The sequence below is a fragment of the Bos javanicus genome, chromosome 25 (assembly GCF_032452875.1).
Source record: "Bos javanicus breed banteng chromosome 25, ARS-OSU_banteng_1.0, whole genome shotgun sequence".
Taxonomy (NCBI): Eukaryota; Metazoa; Chordata; class Mammalia; order Artiodactyla; family Bovidae; genus Bos; species Bos javanicus.
The window spans coordinates 25118420-25140213 of record NC_083892.1 but is presented as its reverse complement, the minus strand read 5'-3'; the positions used below and the strand labels follow the sequence as shown (position 1 = coordinate 25140213).

The 21794-nt window shown below is 49.5% G+C and overlaps 1 protein-coding gene across 3 annotated transcripts in view; it reads right to left on the bottom strand.

Annotated features, from left to right (window-relative positions):
* KATNIP (katanin interacting protein) overlaps positions 1 to 21794 on the bottom strand; it is a 230706-nt gene that overhangs the window by 137836 nt on the left and 71076 nt on the right. For 2 of the 3 annotated variants that reach the window (XM_061401490.1, XM_061401489.1), the window contains 3 exons: positions 21181 to 21278; positions 8648 to 8779; positions 3604 to 3732 (listed from right to left, as the gene is read on the bottom strand). In XM_061401490.1, coding sequence (XP_061257474.1) covers positions 3604 to 3732; positions 8648 to 8779; positions 21181 to 21278 — 359 coding nt within the window. The remainder of the gene's footprint in view (positions 1 to 3603; positions 3733 to 8647; positions 8780 to 21180; positions 21279 to 21794) is intronic. The other variant, XM_061401491.1, reaches the window with a different exon arrangement.

The following is a 21794-nucleotide window of genomic DNA, read 5'->3' as shown; positions in this document are numbered from 1 at the left end:
TGATGCTGAGAAAGATGGAAGGCAAGAGGAGAAAGGGATGACAGAGGATGAGATGGTTGAACGGCATCACTGACTCAATGGACATGAGCTTGAGCAAGCTCTGGGAGTTGGTGATGGACAGGGAGGCCTGGCTGCAGTCCGTGGAGTCGAAAAGAGTCAGAGAGTACTGAGCCACTGAATTGAACTGAACAACAACAACAACAAAAAATCCTCTCTTACACGCCCCTATGTTTTAGGAATTGTTTTTTCTCAAGCTTAAGACATATTTTGAACGTGTGACATGTTTTGAATGTGACCAAGGTGAGAAAACCAAATATGAAGGGTGCATATTCATTGTCTAAATATAATAACACAAAACAATTTTCTGTCTCTCTAAAATTCACGTCTTTAAATAACCTAAATAAAATAATTTAGTCAAAAACCTAAATAAAATAATTTTATATTAAAACATTTCTAAAATAGATTGACTTCCTTGTCTTCTTAAAAAGAGTGTGTATAGTAAACATAATTTAGTCTTTTCATAATATGTATGGTCGATATTCTGGATAGAAATTGATCTGTAACACAGGAGATATTGCCAGGAGCTATTACGCTTTCGCATCTTTCATTTATTAAGTGACATCCTCTCCTGACTGAGTTCACAGAAGTGCAGGATGTGGTTTAAAGACAAGGGCAGAGCCCCTCCCATCCTTTTCTGGCTTTTGTGAACCTATGGAATTTTGTGGTTGTTGTTTTATTTTTTTTCTTTACAGTTATTTTAATTTTATATGATGTAGAGGAGATTTTAACTTCCATTTTTAACATTTCTTTCTTTTAGAGTCCCCAGATCCAAGCCACAAGCTTCAGATGATCTCAAAAACTTTCCTTCCATTTGAAGTTGACTCTAATCTTCGGTCCTGAATATTCTAAAATCAGTCTTGAATATTCACTGGAAGGACTGATGCTGAAGCTGAAACTCCAATACATTGGCCACCTGATGCAAAGAACTAACTCATTGGAAAAGACCCTGATGCTAGGAAAGATTGAAGGTGGGAGGAGAAGGGGATGACAGAGGATGAGATGGTTGGATGGCATCACTGACTCAATGGACATGAGTTTGAGTAAACTCCAGGAATTGGTGATGGACAGGGAGGCCTGGCGTGCTGCAGTCCATGGGGTAGCAAAGAGTCGGACACGACTGAGTGACTGAACTGAACTGAACTGGTCTTCAGACCTTCTGATTCAGAATCCCCAGGAGTTTGTCTGTTAAAAACTATGTGACCGTCCATAAACAAGTCTCTTAGCTTAAAAAAATAGACCTAATACATGCATCTTAAACAAATATGCTTAATGATTCCTGTGCCTATCAAATTTTAGGGTCCACGGCTCGCTCTCTTTTCCTTATAATGGTGATTATAAGGAATTATATAGGATTATATAAAAGTGAAGTGAAAGTGAAAGTTCCTCAGTCATGTCTGACTTTTTGCGATCCTATGGACTATACAGTCCATGAAATTCTCCAGGCCAGAATACTGGAGTGGGTAGCCTTTCCTTTCTCCAGGGCATCTTCCCAACTCAGGGATAGAACCCAGGTCTCCTGCATTGCAGGCAGATTCTTTACCAGCTGAGCCACAAGGGAAGCCGGGTTCTCAAATATTGCTGCAAATTATAATCACGTGGGGAGCCTAACAAGAGGGGCCTTGTTTGAGCCTAAACAGGATCAGAATCAAAACCTTTGGATGATGGAAGCTGGGCATTTGTGCTTATTTTATTTAGCTAGCTTTTTACTTTTTATTTTGAACTAATTGCAGACAATACCAAGTCATCCTGTGTACCCTTCATCCAGTTTTCCCCATGGTAACATCTCATATGATAACACAATCTAGAAACTGACATCAATACAATCCTAAGTATTTTTTTAAAAAAACTAGGTCTCAATTTTTCACTTTTTTTCTATTTCTTTCTTTGCTGATGCTTAGCTCTATTGAAGCAGCTTACCTCCTCCTTAATGAGCTAGCTTCTTAAAAACTTAGTTTGAAAAAATGTAAAACCCACAGAAAATTTATCAGCAATGTGTAATAGAAGGGTGCAATGAATACCCAAATACCCAGCACCTACATTCATCAATTCTTCACCGGTTCTCTGAGACCTGAGAACAAGGACCTTCTCTTACATTACCACAATACACTTATCAAATTCAGGAAATTTAACATCACAATATTATTTTCTATTATGGTTACAATATTATATAATATGGTTAATTTTTAAATTTCATTAATTTCCCCAAACTATCTTTAAACCACCTGCCCCTCCCCCCAAGATCTCACATTACAGAACTGTGATATCTCTTAAGCTCCCTTTAACCTGGAACAGCCTTTCTCTGTCTGTTAACGCAACTGACATTTCTGAAGACTCCAGGCCAGGTGTTTTATAGACTGTCCCTCAATTTGGCTTTGTCTGGTTGTATCCCCCATTAGATTTCACTTTTGAGAAACATTTTTCATCAATGTTCCCAGCCTTGGGTTCAGTGGGGAAATGTTTGGCAGAGGAGAGGTCTTCCCCATCATTGTTTAAAACATAACTGATGGATGGCCACCTCTCAACACCTTCCTCCTGGGCAGAACATAAATAATATTCGTAATAGACCCTGCCCCTACGGAGACCTGGGCCCTTTCGGAAGCAAAAACAACGTAATGCGATTCCTGGCCTGTGATTGCTAATTTCATGGAACAAGGAGCCCTGGGGTCAGGGTTTCCAGTCTGGGCTTCCCTGAGACTTGGACAAGCGACATCATTTCTCATGTCTGTTTCCTCGAACTATAAAAGGAGAATGCAAATACCTAGCACTTAACTCACAGCATTCATGAAAGCAGTGATGGATGACTTATTCTCCAGTCAGTACTGGTCACTGAGTAAGTGCTCATTTAATGTGAGCTTTTACTATCACTCAAGCAAACGACGAAGTGATGCGGATGAACCTAGAGTCTGTCGCACAGACTGAAGTAAGTCAGAAAGAGAAAAGCAAAATAGCGTATGTTAATGCATATATATATATGGAGTCTAGACAAATGGTACAGATGAACCTATTTGCAGGGCAGGAATAGAGGCACAGATGTAAGAACGGACTTGTGGACACAGCGGGGGCAGGAGCGGGGGCGGGGGCTGAGCTGAGAGAGTAGCACTGATATATATACACAGCCATGTATAAGACAGATACAGCAGCAGGAAGCTGCTATACAGCACAGGGAGCTCAGCTCTGTGCTGTGATGACTTAGAGGGGTGGGGTGGGGGGTAGGAGGGAGGCTCCAGAGGGAGCGGATATATGTGTACACACGGCCGATTCACTATGCTGTACAGCAGAGGCTAACACAACGTAAAGCGATTATAGTCCAATTTAAAAAAAGAAAAGAAAGGCATGGCGTCAAGTCAAGTCTCTCATGTGTTGTTTGAAACCTGGTGGGTGGACCACACATTTTTTTTTTTCACATCCAGTCCTGTTGTAATCTGTGCTGTGTTCCCAGGTGTAAATGGAGATTCTCCCATGGGGGTCTATCCTATGGCCCAGCTATTTTAGTACAGAGAAGACCCTGACCCCTGACAGTTAGGATCTGAAAGTCCATCTTACCATCACATCCTGAATAGTTAAGAGGATCCTTTCTCTGTCCGTACTGCTTGGAGGGTCAGGGCGTCCTTTTGCGTTCGGAAGGGAGAAATTAAAATCACAGGGCGTGGTGCTGGTGGGAGATTTGGTATCCTAAGGACAAGCAGAAAGAACTGGGCGTGGTAAAAGTAACTTACATCCCTGGAGATGAATGGGGTCCTCTTTCCCCTCTGTTGGTCTCCATGCCTCCCCTCATTCATTCTCACTCTTCAAGTTCATCTTTTGGAACTCACCCCTGCTTTACCAACGTCACTTCAAGACACAGCTGCTAAGTGAACCAGGATTCACACTCAGGGCCACCAACAACCAGAGCCATTGGGTTCAGATGTCTGAGTGATACGGGTATTGTGAGATGGCCCCAGTATGTTGGTATCTAAAAACTGTGGGATTATCAAAGAGCCTGATTTATGTGAAAATAATCCCATTTATGTGAAAAGAACAATAAAAAAGAAAGAAAAAAAAGGCACTTGCTTAAAGGTTATTTATATGGTAATCTGAAACTGCAGAAGTTCCCAACCTAGAGAACTGCCCTAAAAAAAAAAAAAAAAATCCCTCTTTAAGTCTCACCGTTGAAATTAATGGAGGGTGACTGAAGGGATTTACTGAAGAGCCCTGCTGGGGACAGAGTGGGACAGGTGGGTCACTGGGGGATGCTCCACCAGTGGGGGAACCACCACCTAATCTACATAGCACCAACAGGTGGGTGAGATGTCATGGGCCACAGCAGAGTCCACATGTGGCACACGGGTTGGCACGGGTCTCTAGGTGTCAGCAAGGAACAATGACTCCAAAGCCCTGAATTGTAATTGTGGGCTAATATTTAATTCACACCACTCCAGGATCTACAGGATGCAAAGAAAAGCTCAAGAAGGCTTTCTGGAAGTTGCCACAGTGGGCAAACCTTCTTCCCATTACCTGTCATGCTCTCAGGGACTGACAAGATAACTAACCACAGACTCATTGGGAACAGGCCAGGACCAGAACGTTTCAGATCAACTATCTCATGTTGGATATAATTGATATATACTTTCAAGGAATATAATGTATGCATGCAATTTTCAGTCTGGATAGTCATGTACCTACCTATTCACATTAATAGTCTCCAGGGCAGTGGGATTATGAGAGGACTTTTATTTTTCTTTGTATCATTTTGAATTTTTAATACTGATCATGCATTATCAGGGGGAAAAGGATAACTTAATCATAGAAAACAATATGTACTTTCATTCCTGGTCCTTAAATGGAGCCAAAAGCATTTGGATGGAGACTTACTAACTGTTGCAACACATACCCCAAAGAGAGCCAACGTGACCCGGATCGGGCACTTAAGCAGAACTCTATGGAAAGAAAAAGAGGTGCCCTCCTTCCCCTGGAGTTGTTAAGGTGCTTAAAACCCTACAATGGCTCCTCCTCCGACTCATAGCAGAATCGCTCAACCTTGAGCACAGCTCTCAAAGCCCAGTGTCCTCTGAGCCTTGACTCTGTCTCTGGCCTAACCCCCTCCTCCTCGCCCCCTTGTGGGCTCAGCTCCGGCCACACCAGCCTCTGTGCTGTCTTCCCTCCTTGGGGCCTCTGTGCCTGCTGCCCGCTGTGTGCAGAGGCTCTGCTCCACCTGCCCACTGGCTGTCTTCCTTGAGGCCCCTGGTCAAACAGCACCTCATCAAAGGCAAGCCCCCTCCTCCCACGTAACATGGCAACCTCTGCCCACTTCCTCCAGCTCCTCACTCTGCCCTACTGTTAAAAAGTGTTACTTGCTAAGCTATGTCCGACTCTTTGTGACCCCCATGGACTAGCCCGCCAGGCTCCTCTGTCCTTGGAACTTTCCAGGCAAGAATACTGGAGTGGGTTGCCATTCCCTTCTCCAGGGGATCCTCCCAACCCAGTGATCGAACCCAGGTCTCCTGCATTGCAGGCAGATTCTTTACTGTCTGAGCCACTAGGGAAGCCCTACTCTGCCCAGTGGCATACTATATATGTGTCTGCTTTATCTCCAGGATCTAGATGGCGCCTCGGATGTGGTGGGGACCGTGGTACATGCAACACGCTCTTGTTTAAGGGGAGAGCTACCCCCCAGCTCCACACATGTCATTAAAGAATGTGATTCCCAAATCTTTTGATTTTTCAAGAAAAGCCCTCAGTGCAGATTGACATGGAATCTCCTGATTCTTAAATGTCAGCTAGTAATTCACATCTTTCTAAAAAGCACAGTCAACGGGGGAGGGGGGTGGAGGCCAACAGAACATGCTTGCACATGCCCCATCTGTGAACTCAGAGCACCGAGAAATTGAAGTTCACTAAGGATCTGATGAAAGGCGAAAAGGCTGGTGTGTTTCAACAGTGAAGGTCAAATGAAAAGTACACACGCGGACAGCAATTCCTTTTGCTCCACTTCAGGCTGCGCTTGCAAACACTGTGAGGGGGACTGAGTATATTTAGCCAGGCGTTTCTTTTTTTTCTCTCCCTTTCTCTGTTCAGATCGCATCTCTTAAGGCTTCTGCCTTTGCTGAAAACTGGCGTGGCCATTTTACTCTTTCACTTAGGAGGAAAATAACTCCAAGGGGAAATTGACTGTGAAGCCTCACGGAGTGCCCCCTCAAGATGGGGAGAAAAAGGGAAGGAGGAAATACAATCAAGCACTCACGGTGGAAAAAATTAAGTGCAGGCGAGTGGGGCGATGCTGCTCCAGAGCAGGCGCACCCAGGAATGCTAATGGAGCTTAATAGCTTGTGAGGGACAGGCTGCCTGGCGTTGCAGGGAGCTTGGGAGCTTGCAAAGGAAGGAATATATGTTCATTTAACGGGGTAGCGGTGGCGGTGGGGGGTACCAAATGGCCAAAGGAGGAGAGAGGATTAACATGCTTGAAGGCCACGCAGGCATTCTGAGACGGGGCGGGGCTGGGGCTGTGACAGACTGAGCTTGGCTTCAAACCAGCCTCCCCAATGAAGGGAAGCTGAAGGCTGTTAGCACAGACTCCTCCTGAGCAGGGAACCTTTAGGTGATTCAAAAGCGCGCGCGTGTGTGTGTGTGTGTGTGTGTGTGTGTGTGTTGTGTGTGTTGTGTGGGAGGTGGGTGTTGAAGGCAACAAAGTCCACAGTTTTGCCCGCTGCAAAAATCCCATTTCTATGGACTGTTTACGGAGACAAGGTCATTGGGTCCTTCCATAGAAAATAACATTTTTTTTTTTTAATCCAGGAAGAACAAAAATTTCTGAACAATTATCGTTCAGATTTTCTGCAGCTGGAATGTGAAACAAAGTGATCCCTTGCTCCTTAATTGTCCTTCCTTGATGAGCAAAGAAGGGAAGACCAACATGCAACGGTGATCAGAGGAATGTTTCCAGGGTGACATTCCTGTCTCCTTTGTGAGTCATTTTCATTCTAGAGAAGCAGGTTTCAGGTACAGAAGCGGCGGGCGGAAGGAAGAGTCTGTCCTGGGGAGGCTGTGGAATCTGCAGCTTGGGTCACAATCTCATTCTCAGCAAATGGGGCAGGATTGGCTCAGCAGCTTGACTTTGCCTCCTCTCTAACATTCAGCTTGTACATAACCGTGGCGATAATCTACACACTCATCCTAATTACAAAATCAGTGCCCTTGAGATAAAACCCCATCCTCCATCCCCACCCCCACCCTGCTCTCTGTGCACACTGGCCGGTTGGCCCCCCTGCTCCTCCGACCTCATCACCTCCTGACTCCCCTTTGCTCACATCATGCCTGCATCGTGCGCCTTGAACAAACCCAGCCTCAGGTCCCCTGTGCCTGCTGTTCCCCTGGCCTGGAATGCTTTTCCCCAGCCGACTCTGTCTTACCCATCAAGTTTCAGCTGAAATGTAACACCTGAGAGAAGCATTCCTTCCCTTTCTATCATCTAATGTTCCCTCTTGCCCACACTGTCCCATCTCCCGTTTCTGGTCCCCCCTCCCTGAACACATTATTTATTTCTTGATTTTCTTCTTTTTTTAAATTTTGTATTTCACTTTTAATTTTTACTTTGCATGTCTTGAAAGGTTTCTGAGTTTTTGATTTTATTCTTTACTGTCTATCTCTCCCTCTGGAACATAAGTTGCTTAAGAATAGGAGCCTTGTCAGTTTTGTTCTTTTCTGTGTCTCTGATGCCCAGGATTGAGCTTTATGCTCAAAAGTGGGTATGCAACAAATGCATGGTGAAAGGGAGACTGGGATTTACTGTCACAATTCCAAGGATTTCAGAAATGAAATGACAATTGGAGGCATGGAAGGGAAACACCGCAGGGGTCAACCTTGTCAGCTGCTGCATGGCCTGGGACTCTGTGCTACAGCTACACACGGGCCTCTGGGTATTTCCATGTGTGTGGTTCTGCTGGCCTGGGCGGTGGGGGTGGCAGAGGGTTGGAAATTCACAATATTTAACAGCAGGTGCATGCATACAGGGTTTCCCAGGTGGCTCTAGGAATAAAGAAACTGCCTGCCAATGCAGGAGACGCAAGAGACATGGGTTTGATCCCTAGGTCAGGAAGATCCCCTGGAGAAAGGTATAGAAATTCAGTCCAGTATTCATGCCTGGAGAATCCCAAGGACAGAGGAGCCTGACGGGCTACAGTGCATAGGATTACAAAGAGTTGGACACGACTGAAGTGACTTAGCACGCACGCATACAGGTGCAGACAGGTTATCAGCTCGGCTTACCTCCCCTCCCCTCCAGCTTTTAGGAACCAGGTAAATGCCACTCCCTCCAGGAAGCCTTCCCAGATCCTCTCCCTCCTGGTCCCCGTATGCCCTGCCCCACTTCTCAGCTCCCTCTTTCAGTAGAGGGATTATATGTCGGTGCCTCTTTTAGGTCAGACACCAGCCTTGCTGATCTCTGGATGTGGGCTCCCAGCAGAGCATCTAGCACGAGGTTTGTATGCTCATTAAAGTGCAGAAAATAAGTGCAAGAGGGAAGGAAGGCAGGCTCTTGTGAAGGAAGGATGGAAATAAGGAACTGTTAGCACCCCTGAGAACTGCTCTAGCCCTGAACTGAAGCCAGTCCTACCTGTGGACGGTCCCCAGAAGCATCCTTCACCTTGACAGTCACACCCCCACATGGCTCAGAGTCTTCAGAATAGTCCGGAGGAGGCTGGATGTGGAGCCGCGGGCCAGCTTCCGTTCTGATCTGCACAGATTTCTAAGCACAAAAAGCCAGACCGTTTCAGATATGGTGAAACAAACTCCTTGAGTCCTCCGAGGGGCGAGCGTGGCAGGGACTCAGTCGTGGTAGGTGGTCAGGGTCAGGGTGCACCTTAACGGGCATCACCCTGGACAGGCTGGCTGGATAGGTTGAACCACTCCTATTCAAGTCTTCACTGGTTCTTATGCCCCAAGTGTATGCAGTAGAATTTTTTAGTAATTTTTTGCTTGGACATAGCAGTAGAATTTTAGTAGGTGTTCAGCTTCCCCAAATGGGCTCTGTGATCTAAGTATGGGAAAGCCCGAGTCTGGGACCAGGACTTCCCAGGGCTTTTAATAGGCCCCCTCGTCCCCTCCTCCACACACACTGGGGACAATCCTAAAAATACTGGGTTGGCCAAAAAGTTTATTTGGGTCTTTCCATCACATCTTACAGAAAAACTTGAATGAACTGTTTGGCTAATCCAGTAAAATACAGATGAAACAGATGGCAAACTTTTGAGGCCGTGGAAGCTGTGTGGTGGGACCCCATCCTCCTAGCATCCCTTGAGTCACTCTTTGGGAAACCCACCCCTTGAACGTCCCCTGAACGTCCATTTCCCCTCCCTTTCTTGTATTGCATTTCCAGGTGTGCACGTGATGCTCCCAGCATTCCCTGTGACTGGGGTGGGGAACAGGTGAGCGCGTTCTGGCCTGAGTGCTGTGGGGGTGAGGGGGACTGTGTGTATCTTCAAGGTTGTGCCCACCCTTGCCCTGACCCCCTTTCCTGCCAGCTGGAGTGAGGAGGTGATGGCAAGCTGCTGAGCGTGGTGGGGAGGGGACAGCCTGTGGAGGAGGCTAAAGCGACGAAAGAGGCTGTGCCTGGCCTCCTCTGCCACCTCTCGGAGCAAGGTGACGGCCCACCACTAACCTTTGCTGGAGACACCAACTGTCACGCTGTTGAAGCCAGAGTTACTTGGGTCCCCTTGCTTTCGCAGCCAGACTTGTACCCCAAATGGTACACCTGGCATGTGAAGGTCTCTACGACCCGGCCCCAACCTCTTTCTCCTACGCTGATTCCCACACATACACTCACGCACCTGATACCTGAGCCAAGCATAACTTTCCTGGCCCCTGAGTATCAGGAGCTTTGTCAGCCTAGCAACCCATCCAGTGGATAGTAGGGCTGCACTACTCGCCCTACATGGCACCAAGTAAGGGGGCCAGACCTCCTCCTCAAGGGTACATTTCATCCACCGTGAACCCAGGAGCAAGCTGCCCGGCTAGGCAAGGAAAGAAAGTGTCACTGGATCAGCGCTCTGACTCCCAACGTTGGCTGTGCTGGACTTGTTGGACAAGACTGGGGCCAGCGGAGGGCGAGGGGCGAGTCAGGTGCCCAGAGAGCAAAATCTAAGGGATGCCTCCTATTGGTGAGGCTGTGCATGTGCACAAATCCGAGAGCCAGGGCCTCTTTAAATGTCACTCTGAGACTGTGATGGGCTTATGCGTTTCCCTGGTGGCTCAGTAGTAAAGAATCACCTGCCAATGCAGGATACCCGGGTTCGATCCCTGGGTTGGAAAGATCCCCTGGAGAAGGGAATTGGCAACCCACTCCAGTATTCTCGCTTGGGAAATCCCGTAGACAGAGGAGCCTGGTGGACTACAGTCCATGGGGCCGCAAAAGAGTCAGGCACGACTGAGCGACTAAACCACGAAGGCACCGCCTGAGGGTCAGGAGAGGTCCCCCAAGCCCCGTGTACTGGATCTACTTCCCAGCCGAGGCACAGTCAACAGTGATTCAGAGCTTGCATTTCCCGATGCCCTAGCTTTAGAAAACTCCACTCCCCGGGATAAGATGCAGCTTCCCCTCAAGCATAGTAAATCGTGTCGTTATCTTGATAATGAAGATCGTGAGCCTTGTTGCCCTGCAGGACTCGCAGTGGTCAGGACGGAAGTCCTTTCTGAGCCGCATCTACACTGCCCGTGCCCACCACCCCGCCACCATCACACTGGACACTAAGTCACTTAATGAAGAGCGGGCGCCACTCCATCAGCTTCAGGGGCCTGTGTTCCTTTAGTTCTCACAGCTACTCCAGGGGGAAACCGAGGCACAAGGCTGTAAGCCATGTGGTCAGTGTCCCACAGCTAGGAGGCCGCAGAGCCTATATCTGAATCCCAGCAGTGTGGCTCCAGGGGCCTTACTGGAAACCAGGGATGGGTCAGTTTCCTGTAAAGAGTAAATATTTAAAGGCTTTGCCAGCCCTGCAGTCTCTGCTATAGTATTCATTCCACTGTTTTATTGTAGCTCAAAGCAGCCTTGCCTAAATAAATGCATGCATGCATGCTAAGTCGCTTCAGTCGTGTCTGTCTCTTTGCAACTCCATGGACTGTAGCCTGCCAGGCTTCTCTGTCCACGAGATTCTCCAGGCAAGGATACTAAAGTGGGTTGTCGTGCCCTCTCCATGGGATCTTCCGGACCCAGGGATTGAACCCGAGTCTCTTATGTCTCTTGCATTGGCAGGTGAGTTCTTTACCACTAGCACCACAAGATAAATAATAACACGTAATAATGGGCATGACTGTGTCCCCCAGGCACTTGATTTACAGAAACAGGCTGTGGGTGAATTCGGCTCCAAGGCTGTAGTTTGCTGCCTGACCCCAGTTCTGAACCTCCACGCTGTATTGCCCCCAACAGGCACGTGAAGAAGAAATGTGTCCAGGCTGGGTTAGAGTAGCCTTTGGGGAGATCAGAGAGGGATTCAAGACTTTCCTGAGACTATTTAACACTAAAGACACAGGAGCTGGGCCATAGATCATTCCAGGAAAAGGCCTTGGAGAGACAGTGTAAGAGGCAGAAAAGGCAGGTAGGGAGCTCCCCAACGGAGAATAGGCAGGAGGCAGAAACGCAGAAGGAAGGGGCCCTGGGACACGTTTTCTTTCACAGGCCGCCTGTCATGTGGTGACGCTCCCCAGACTCCAAGTGCACCTGGCTGTTTCCAGAATGGCAACTTCCACCCATCTTCTGTTTGACCATCAACCTTGTTGCCCTGGGCTCTGGCTCCCCGTGGGGTATCACTGCCTCCCAGGCTTTATCAACGCACTTTAGAGCATTTGCTGGCACCAGCAGTGGGGTCCGTGGAGAGTGGGTGCCACGGAATCCATAGAACTGGGGCTTCCAGGCCAGGAAGCTCCTGGGGGCTTCCCTGCCCCAGGTCAGGGTGAAGCTGTGAAGCCTTTGAAGTCCATGGCTGGGATGGGTTTTCCACCATGTGCCCCTCCCTCTTTCCCAGGAATCATTCGATAATGTTCAAATGCTGGGAAGAAACAGTACGAGAGAGGAGGAGGGAGGGAGGACCACTGGGCACGGGGGCCCTGCCTGGGGAGCAGCCTGGCCCCTCCGTGCGTGTCTGTTCCTTTATCTGGAAACGGAGGCCTGGGACAAGAGTCTTGCTACCCCACGTGTGATCCAGGGCCCAGTAGCATTGGCTTCTCCAGTAAATTGGTGAGAAATACAAAGTTTCAAGCCCCATCTCAGATGCAGGAATCAGAACCTGCGTTTTAACAAGACCCCAGGTGGTTTAAACACACATTCAGTGGAAGAAGTGTAAGATCAGAAAGTCTCTGAGGCTTGGCGGTAGGCACTGTTGCTTCTGCCTGTCCAGTATGCAGTCCCCTGTACGCTGGTAAAAGTACCCTGGTTTCCTTTTGGGAAATCCTCCCCCTCCCCACCCCTAATCCAAGCATTCATATGGAACTGCATCCAGGGGTGGAGGGAGCGCATGACCCTGGCCTGGCCAGTCTGAGCATTAGATCCCGCTGGCCCTTATGTTTGAGTGATAGGTTTAGGGGAGTCAAAGAGATGCAACAGCAGATGACAGAATGTGAGTTGGGGGCTGCTTGCTGGTGGCCATTGTGGTTCTGCCAGGACAACATGGAAAAGAGCAGAGTTGGATGATGGTGAACGAGCCCTGCTACAGTGTCTGAGCACCTGGATCCAGCCATGTCTGAAGTGGGAATTTCCCACAAGCAAGTGAGAGAGCTGGGCTCAGTGCAGCTCTACTGGCTTGATCTTAATTATAAATATAAGAAAGCACTCCAGTTCACGGGGAAGAGTCCGTGTGTGTGTCTCTGTCCCACAGTCCTCCCTCCTCCCTCCAAGGAGCTTAGCACAACTACTTGCCTCATCAAGGTATGACAGGTTTGCAACAGCGCATTAAGGAACTTAATCAGCAAGTCCTTACCAAGTGCTAACTGCATATCAAGGTTCTGGAAGCATGAGGATGGGGAAAAAAAAATGTAAACCAATGCCCTGGCCTCAAGGAACCCACTCAGCACATATAACGGAAAAATGTGTTTATGAAGCAACATGTGACAAAATTAATGTGGTCCAGAAAGAGCTTCTAAATGCTGAGTGGGTGCTGGAGAGAGAAATAAATAGTCCTTCCATCTGGCCGGCTCTCCCGCCCCGGCCCCAGGAGGTGCCTCTGCCACGAAGGAGAGGAGGTGGTGAGCAGCCCCACCCACACGAGGACGCCCACCTGCTGCCGCCGAGAAGCCAGCCCCTGGGTGCACCAGCCCGCTCCCTGCCTCCCACCTTCACGTCCTTGCAAAGATGATGCCCGAGGTTCTGGCTGGCTCCCCGCTTTACCCAGAGTGGGCGTTTCTGAGCAGCTGCTCTCTCCTGCCTACTTGCAAGCACCCAGATCTGGTAGTCCCTTGCACTATCAACCATATCCTGGAACAGGGTTCAGAAGCCCTAAACACCCTGAAGTGAAAGTGAAAGTGTTAGTCACTGAGTCGGGTCTGACTCTGCGATCCCATGGACTGTAGCCCGCCAGGTTCCTCTGTCCATGAACTTTTCCAGGCAAAAACACTGGAGTGGGGAGCCGTTCCCTTCTTCAAGAGATCTGCCTGGCCCAGGGGTCGAAGCCAGTTCTGCATTGCAGGTGGATTCTTTACTGTCTGAGCCACCAGGGAAGCCCCTAAACATGCCTAAACACCCACAAACCAGCTTGCCAGCCCAAGGGCAGCTTGTTTTGTACTCAGCCACACTCAGCCCAGTGTCATGCCCAGAGTTTTTATGTTCACCACCCTTCTAGTACAGTATTCTAAGAGGTGTGCATTTACGCTTATCATCACTTAGGGAAAAAAACGAGAGCAAAGCTGAGAGGTGACCTGGATGGGTGCACAGGTTGTGCACTATGTAAATGGCTCCCTCTAGGGGCGGGAGAGCTCCGAAGATACCGACAGAGACAGCTTTGGGTTGGGGTGGGGAATAAATTGATCTTATTTGATACGGTTTTCCTGGATCTGTCTGATCTCTTACAACTAACAGTGCTCGTGCTCTGACAGTCTGTGTCGAGCAAGGTCACTGTAAAGCTGATGCTTTATGGGTTGTTTCATTTATTGTTCTCACTGCAGGGGTTTTCAAAACTCAGGGGGAAAAGAAAAAACAAAGGGAAGGGTCCCCCACGCTTCACATTTTCACTCGTGAGTTTTCCTAGAGGTGCTTAAGCTGCCAGACCCCCAACAGGAAACCGGATATGGCAGCAGAGTGAGAACAAAACCTGTGCTTTAATAATTGCAATGAACTTGCTTTTCAGGCCTTTAAGGAAAGCCCACCCCACAGTAAATTGCTGGAAGGCCAATCCCTTCACCACCAATTTAATGCTAAGAGTCGATGACGTTCATCAAATCTGACAGCATTTTGGTAAACGACGGCTCTGTTGATTAGGCCGCTGTCCACCCAAGTATTACAAGGCTGAGGAAGCCATAAATCTTAATCCACTGATAGCAGCAGAAAGATCTAAGGCCGAAAAGTGGTGGGGGAAGAAAGGACAGCACCAACTAGAGCCATTTATCACCACCAGCCTGATCCATTGCGCGGGCGGCCGCTCAGAAGCCCAGCCCAGCACAGCCATCTGGGTCCCTGGTCCCTCCAGCACTGGAGAGTCGGGAAGGCGTTTTCAGGTGGAGCGGCAGCCTCTTGGCCAGCGTATGGATGACTCTCTCACCTTCTGGCCTAGGGATCCTGGAGTCTGTGCACCTGCAGCCCCTTCCATCAGGGCAGCTCCACCCAAAAGTGCTTCCTAGTTGCTGAGCAAGACCCTAAGGAGGGAAGTCTTTTCTACAGAAAGTGGCATTGGGCTTGGTCAGTGGAAGGGTTACGTGTGCCTCAACAGAGTTTAAGGGGCTGCTCAGAGAAACCAGGGCTTCCCAGGTGGCTCGGTGGTAAAGAATCCACCTGCAGAGCAGGAAACGTGGGTCTGATTCCTGGATCGGGAAGATTCCCCCGGAGGAAGAAATGGCAACCCACTCCAGTATTCTTGCCTGGGAAATCCCACAGACAGAGGAGCCTGGTAGGCTACTGTCCATGGGGTCACAAAGAGTCAGACACGACTGAAGCAACTTAGCACACACGCTCGCAGAGAAACTGGCAAGGTGACAAGTCGGAGGGTGCAGGGACGTGACGAGGAAGAAGTGGTGCTGGCTGGGAGGCCTGTACCGTGGGGTCCACTGCGCACTGGGACCACTGTGCTCCCTGTTGACCCAGCCTGGGCCAGTGGGACTATAGCGAGGGACTGTGTGGCCCCACCTGTCCGTCCTGCTGGGCACAGCGTACAAGAGAAACCTTGGGACTGGGACAAGGCTGTGGACCTGCTCCTGATGGGGTAGCTTTTGAGAACTGGCCACCAGGGGCCACCGGAAATTGTGCAGCCCTGATCACCACTCTGCCAGACCTCTGGATGATGGTACCCATCCAAAAGGGTGAAAAGAGAGAGACTGCCTTCCTCTGTATCCTCCACACTGCAAAATCTGTCCCCGCGTACTTTCCACCGTGGAGAAACTTTCTACTTAACCCCACTCCTTGGGGCCAAAGGAAGCCAATCCATTCCCTCCTGCTCCTGACAATCATAGAGCAGTTGGCAAATTGGGTCTGTTTACTGTCCTGCCTACAGCCTCCTCGACAAGAAGGTGGGGACCGAGTCCCTGTGCGGGGGACATCTTTAGGGCAGGTAGGCTTTGAATCATCTAACCTGGCTTCCACCTTCAGTCCCAGCTGACTGAGGCCTGAGTGGGTGTCTCATCAGGCTGAAGCAAGCCAGCCCATGACCCGAGAAACAAAAATGAAATTAGAGGGCTTCCCTGGTGGCTCAGGGGTAAAGAATTTGCCTGGCAATGCAGGAGACATGGGATCGATCCTTGGTCCCAGATGATCTCACATGCTGTGGAGCAGCTCAGCTCTTGCACCACAGCTACTGAGCCTGAGCTCTAGGACCCGGGGGGCCGCAGCTACTGAAGCCCGTGTGCCCTAGAGCCCAGGCTCCACAACAAGAGAAGCCGCCACGATGAGAAGCCTGTGCACCACAACCAGAGAGCAACCCCCCTCTCACTGCGACTAGAGGAAAGCCTACACAGCAGCAAAAACAACGCAGGCAAAAAAATAAATAAATAAATGAATAAAATTATTTTTTAAATAATAATTTAAAAAAAGAATGGAAAGATTCAGATGGTCTCTCTCTTGGAAAATTTCAACAAATGAATATGGAGGGAAGGAAAAACTGTGACCCAGAGAAGGCTGCAGTGAGAAGACGGAGCTGCGGGGAGGGAACCGCTGTGAGAGTGGGGGCTGGGGAAGGTTGGGGGAGAGAAAAGGCCTGTTAGGCTTATAGGGAGCCCTGTTTCAAAACCCCTTCCCCACCCCCAAGCCTGGCCCTTTAGGGCAACCTCCAGGGATGCTTCCCAAACAGGAGCCCAACACATAATTCTCCTGCTGAAAACCCTCCAGGAGAGTCCTCGCATTTAAAATGAAATCCAAACTCCTTCCTGGGGTTTTCTGACCTACTCTCATAGGTCCTCTGACCTATGACCTATGAGAGTAACTGACCCGACACTCACTTACTCCATCACCGTGAGCACCAGGAGAGCGGGCCTGGCCTGCCTCACTCATGCTCTGACTCCAGAACCCAAAAGTATCCAGTAAATGGTCCTCAAATGAATGGAGGACTGAATGAGTGTAAGAACATGCTGGAGGGAAAAGCTACCCTAGGCATCTCCCCCTTGGCTGATGACGACAGTCAGCGCCATTCACTGCCAGCTTCCTCTGTGCTGGGCACCACTGGGCGAGCTCAGTCATTCAAGCCTCATTAACTACCCGATGGGGAGGGTGCCATCACCAACCCTGCTTATAGAGGAGAAGACAGGCACAGAGAGGTTAAGCCATTTCTCCGGGACCGTTTAGCTAGTACGTGGTGTGGCTGAGGCTTGGAACCCAGGCTGCCGTCCCTGAGTCTGTGCTCTTAACACTTTGGACTTGGCTGTCCCCTGCCGCCAGATGCTCTTACCTAAAGAAGTGGACCGCTGATGGCTGCCTTATGGGCAGGCAACCCAGCCTGGGGGCTAGATCTTTCCATTTTCCCGGGGAATTAGGAATCAAGCTTTTTTAAAAAATACATAAAATTTTTTGAATTAAAGTGTTACCAAGTGACTAAGTCTCTTATAAATTGTGTGAGTCCCAAAACCATTATCTGGGGCACAAGTTGAGCCCACAGGCTTCAAGTGGTTAATTTTCAGAGTCTACCAGATTGGCCTTTCAGATGCTGGAGCACAGCTGTGGCATCTTCCTCCCAGGATGAGCTGTGCCCATGTCTTCACAGTCAGATCTTCCAGGGCAGGAACTGAGCCTGACTGGGGCATTTTGGGCACACTTGGCAGACTGCCCAGCCCATGGTAATACATGTTCATTAACTTAATGGATGACTTCCTTCATGAGTGGCTCCCAGTCCAATCGCCACTTCTGAAGACTCTATATTTGTCTCCATCTCTGAGGGGTGGTCCCCAAAGGACTGTGTGTGGGTGGAGCAGAGTTGATGGGATGGTGCCCCCCAGCACCCATTTCACTCTCTTCTGGGGGTGCCTCTTGGCTCACTAGAGGCCGGAAAGCCAGACACTGCGTTTCCCAGCCTCCCTCTTAGCCAGGGTCTGGATGTGACATGGGTGTGGCTGACCCGGTGGCCTCGTGGAAGGCAGGCACAGCAGAGGTGAAGTGGAGACAAAGGGCACACACACGCCAGCTGCTTCTGTGCCAAGCACGTGGTAGAGGCCAGGAGTGTTTTCATTCACGTCCCACCCCGGCTGGGTGAGCTGTGGGCGAGGTCTTTCTTCCAAGTGTCTCACTAGCACACACAGGGTCGCTCGGAGGCCAACGGCTGTGGCACTGGCTTCCTGATTCCTCGATCACAGTTCAGGTAACACATTCTTTTACTTATTTACTTACTTATTTTTGGCTGTGCTGGTCTTTGTTGCTGCACACAGGCTTTCTCTAGTTGTGGCGAGCAGAGGCTACTCTCTTAGATGTGGTGTGTGTGGGCTTCTCGTGGCGGTGGCTCCTCTTGTTGCAGAGCAGGGGCTCCAGGGCACGTGGGCTTCAGTAGTCGTGGTTCCCCAGCTCTTAGAGCACAGGCTCAATGGCTGTGGCACCCGGGCATAGTTGTTCCACAGCATGTGAGATCTTCTGGGACCAGGAATAGAACCCATGTCCCCTGCACTGGCAGGCGGATCCTTGTACCACTAGGGAGGTCCCAGGTGACACATTCTTGAGGCTGATCCCCCATCTTCCCTCCTATGTCCTAGGTAACAGCTTTCCTGGCTGGCCCGTTTGAGAATACTGGGTATACCGCTCCTGGAGGCCTAGCTCAAGCTCATCTTCTTACCAGCCCAAGGATTTTGTAAGCACTCCCCCCATTCCCAGCCTTCCATTCATTTATGATTCAAATAGCCTGGGGGTCTCCCCTGTTAGGCACTGACTGACCCCTGACGGACTGGGTACAGAAGGACAATTATAGCCTTCGTGGCATCAGGAAGCCAGGGAATTAGCCATGATTAGGCCCTGTGAAGTGTGGGACCACAGGGAGAGACCAGGGAGGGATGCTAATTAATCTTAGGCCAAGTCTTTAAATTGCACAGACTCTGGGGCCAGCCATTAAGTCACCGTCTAAGACGCAAATAACGGCTCCTGATAATAGAAGGCACTCAAGACAGCTTGGAGAACTGTCTGAAGTGAGAAGTGGAGAAAGGCCTCATTAATGGGAAATTAATATTCATTGCTGGGGACAAAAGGAAGCCTCCAGGCTGTGTGACCCGAGGGCCTTGCTCATCAGCAGCGAGATGAGGCTTGGGAGTTAGGCTGGCAGGAACACTCCTGCCCATTTCATCCTGGCTGTACAAAAGTACCTGCAGAGAACAGGCTGAGGGTCCAATCCTCAGCCACTGTCCTCTGTCAGCATCTGTGGGAGCAGGTCACCTTATTACCTCTCTGGGCCTCGATTTCGTTAGTGGCACAGTGAGGATACTCAGGTTCCTCTGGGGTTAGCAAAGATGGGTTAGCAAAGATTGTACTTTTAATAAAATTAAAAGTATTTGCCTTTCATGTTCACTTGTTTGTGTAAGCGTGCTCAGTCGTGTCCGACGCTTCGCAACCCCAAGGACAGCAGCCCACCAGCCTCCTCTGTCCATGGGATTTCCCAGGCAAGAAGACTGGAGCGGTTGCCATTTCCTTCTCCAGGGGATCTTCCCAACCCAGGGATCTAACTTGTGTCTCCTGCACTACAGGCAGATTCTTCACTGCTGAGACATCAGGGAAGCCCTAGTATTTACCACAGATCTGAACATATGCTATATGTGGAGCCCTGGGTTACAGTTCATGGGGTCGCAAAGAGTCATACACAACTGAGCAATTAAGCACAGCAGGGCGCATACCAAGGTCACAGGTGAGAAGCAGGATAGCACTAAAACATGTATATTACCATATGTAAAATAGATGACCAGTGCAAGTATGATGCATGAAGCAGGACACTCAAAGCTGGTGCTCTGGGACAACCCAGAGGGATGGGGTGGGGAGGGAGGCAGGAGGGGGGTTCAGGATGGGGGACACATGTGCACCCATGGCTGATTCATGTCGATGGGCAGCAAAAACCACCACAATATTGTAAAGTAATTAGTCTCCAATTAAAATTAATTGATTTTTAAAAAAAATCTCTGGAACTGACCAAGCCCCATAGCAATCAACTGTAGCCATGAGCCTCCAGATCTAAACCGGCCAGTTCCCTGACCCCATATTAGGTAAAATACCCATCCTATTACGCACCCTATAGCATGCTAACCAGTCACCTAAGGACACCATTCCAGTAGGAACTTTCTCTGCCTTGAGGCCATAAAAATTGCCTACTAGCCTATGAAAGGGTTTGGCTCCGCCTTGAGCCACCTTGCTGTTCTAACAGCATCTCCCTCTCCAATAAACTTTATTCTCCTCTCATTCTGTCTCATGTCTGGAAATTATTTTCCAACTCGCATACGGACCATGACAGTATATACATACATATATGTGTGTGTGTGTATATATATGTATGTATGTATGTATATATATATATATGTATGTATGTATCTGTGTGTGTGTGTGTGTGTATATACATATGTTGCTTAAGCCTCATCTCAGACCAAGTGAGCCAGAATCTCTGAGGGTGGGGCCTGAGCATCCCAGGTGATGCGAATGCACAGTGGGGGTCCCCCTGGTCCCAGGTAAGGCTGAGTAACCACAAGGGAAGATGTAAGGACTATAGGAGCAAGAACGCTGAGCTTGGAGCAACAGATTTGGATCTGAATCTTAATTCCACCCTTTCTTAGTGATTGACCTTGGAAAGCTCACTTAACATTTCTGAGCTTTTGTGCCCTCAGCGTCCTTAAAAGAGGAAGGACATGGGACTTCCCTGGTGGTCCAGTGGTTAAGACTCTGTGCTTCCAATGCAAGGGGCATGGGGGTGTTTGCAGAACTAAAGATTCCGCGTGCCACATGGCATGGCCAAAAAAAAGGAGGAAGGACTTTGGAATATATCCTGCAGGTCTGCTGTGAGGGCAAAGGAGAGGAGTCATGTGGCAGCTTAGCCCACGCCTGATACCAGCAGGTGCTCAAAAAACCAAGCCGCTGGACCAGCAGTATCGTAGCAACCTGATGTGGCATCTCAGGCCTGTGGGTTGGGGGTGTTGTCTTATACACCCACTGTATCCCCGGCATCTGAGACTGTGCCTGGCATATCACAGGTGCTTAATAAAAAGCAGCTGTAAGAATGCATCATTACAACAGGACTGTGAGTCTGACCTGTGATGGTGTGAGTCTGACCTGGGGTGGCCCCATTCAGAAGCGGGGATCATATCCCAGAGAGGGCTGGTGGGTCCCCAGGGCTCCTCCACTCTCCAGAGGCCAGTGCCACAGGCAGAGAGGGCACCACGGCAGTGCCCAGCTAGACCCACCCCTACCCCTGGGGTTTCTGAACACCCTACATTTCTTCTGTCACAAGAAGCCTGCTCCTTATTCTAAAGTGTGAGCTGGGGCCACCATCCTGACTCTGCCCAGGGTTTCCATACCTGATGCCATCCTCGGCGCTGGACTTTGCTGGGAGCTGTCCGTGCACTGCGTCTCAAAGCTTCTTCAGCTTCTCGGAACAGCGTTCTTCGTCCACAATCTGCACAGAGATGAGGGGAAGAGAATTGGTGAGCCCCCAAAGGTGAACCCACACTGATGGCGGTTTTGTAACTTGCAGCCACAATGCCCATCGGGGTGCCCAGGGGCGAATCTGTGAAGCTCTTCGCTTTTATAGCACTCTTTGCAGCCACAAAGCATCAGAAAACAAGCTAAATGGGGACTTCCCTGGTGGTTCAGCAGTTAAGAGTCCATGCTTCCAATGCAGAGGGCATGGGTTTGATCCCTGGTTGGGGAACTAAGATCCCACAGGCTGAGCAGTGGGGCCAAAAAAAAAGAGAGAGAGAGAGAAAGAAAACAAGCTAAATGCCCAACAACAAGGGATGGCGAGTCAGTCACAGCCCCTCATGCTATGGAACAGTATATATAACAGTGGGCAGCTGAACTGGGCAAGTCTGCACACAAAAGGAGCATCTCTAAGATACAGAAGCGGGTCAGGACAGCACGCACAACAGGCCCGCCAAAGGAGGGGCGAGGGGAGAGAACTGTTGAATGACTG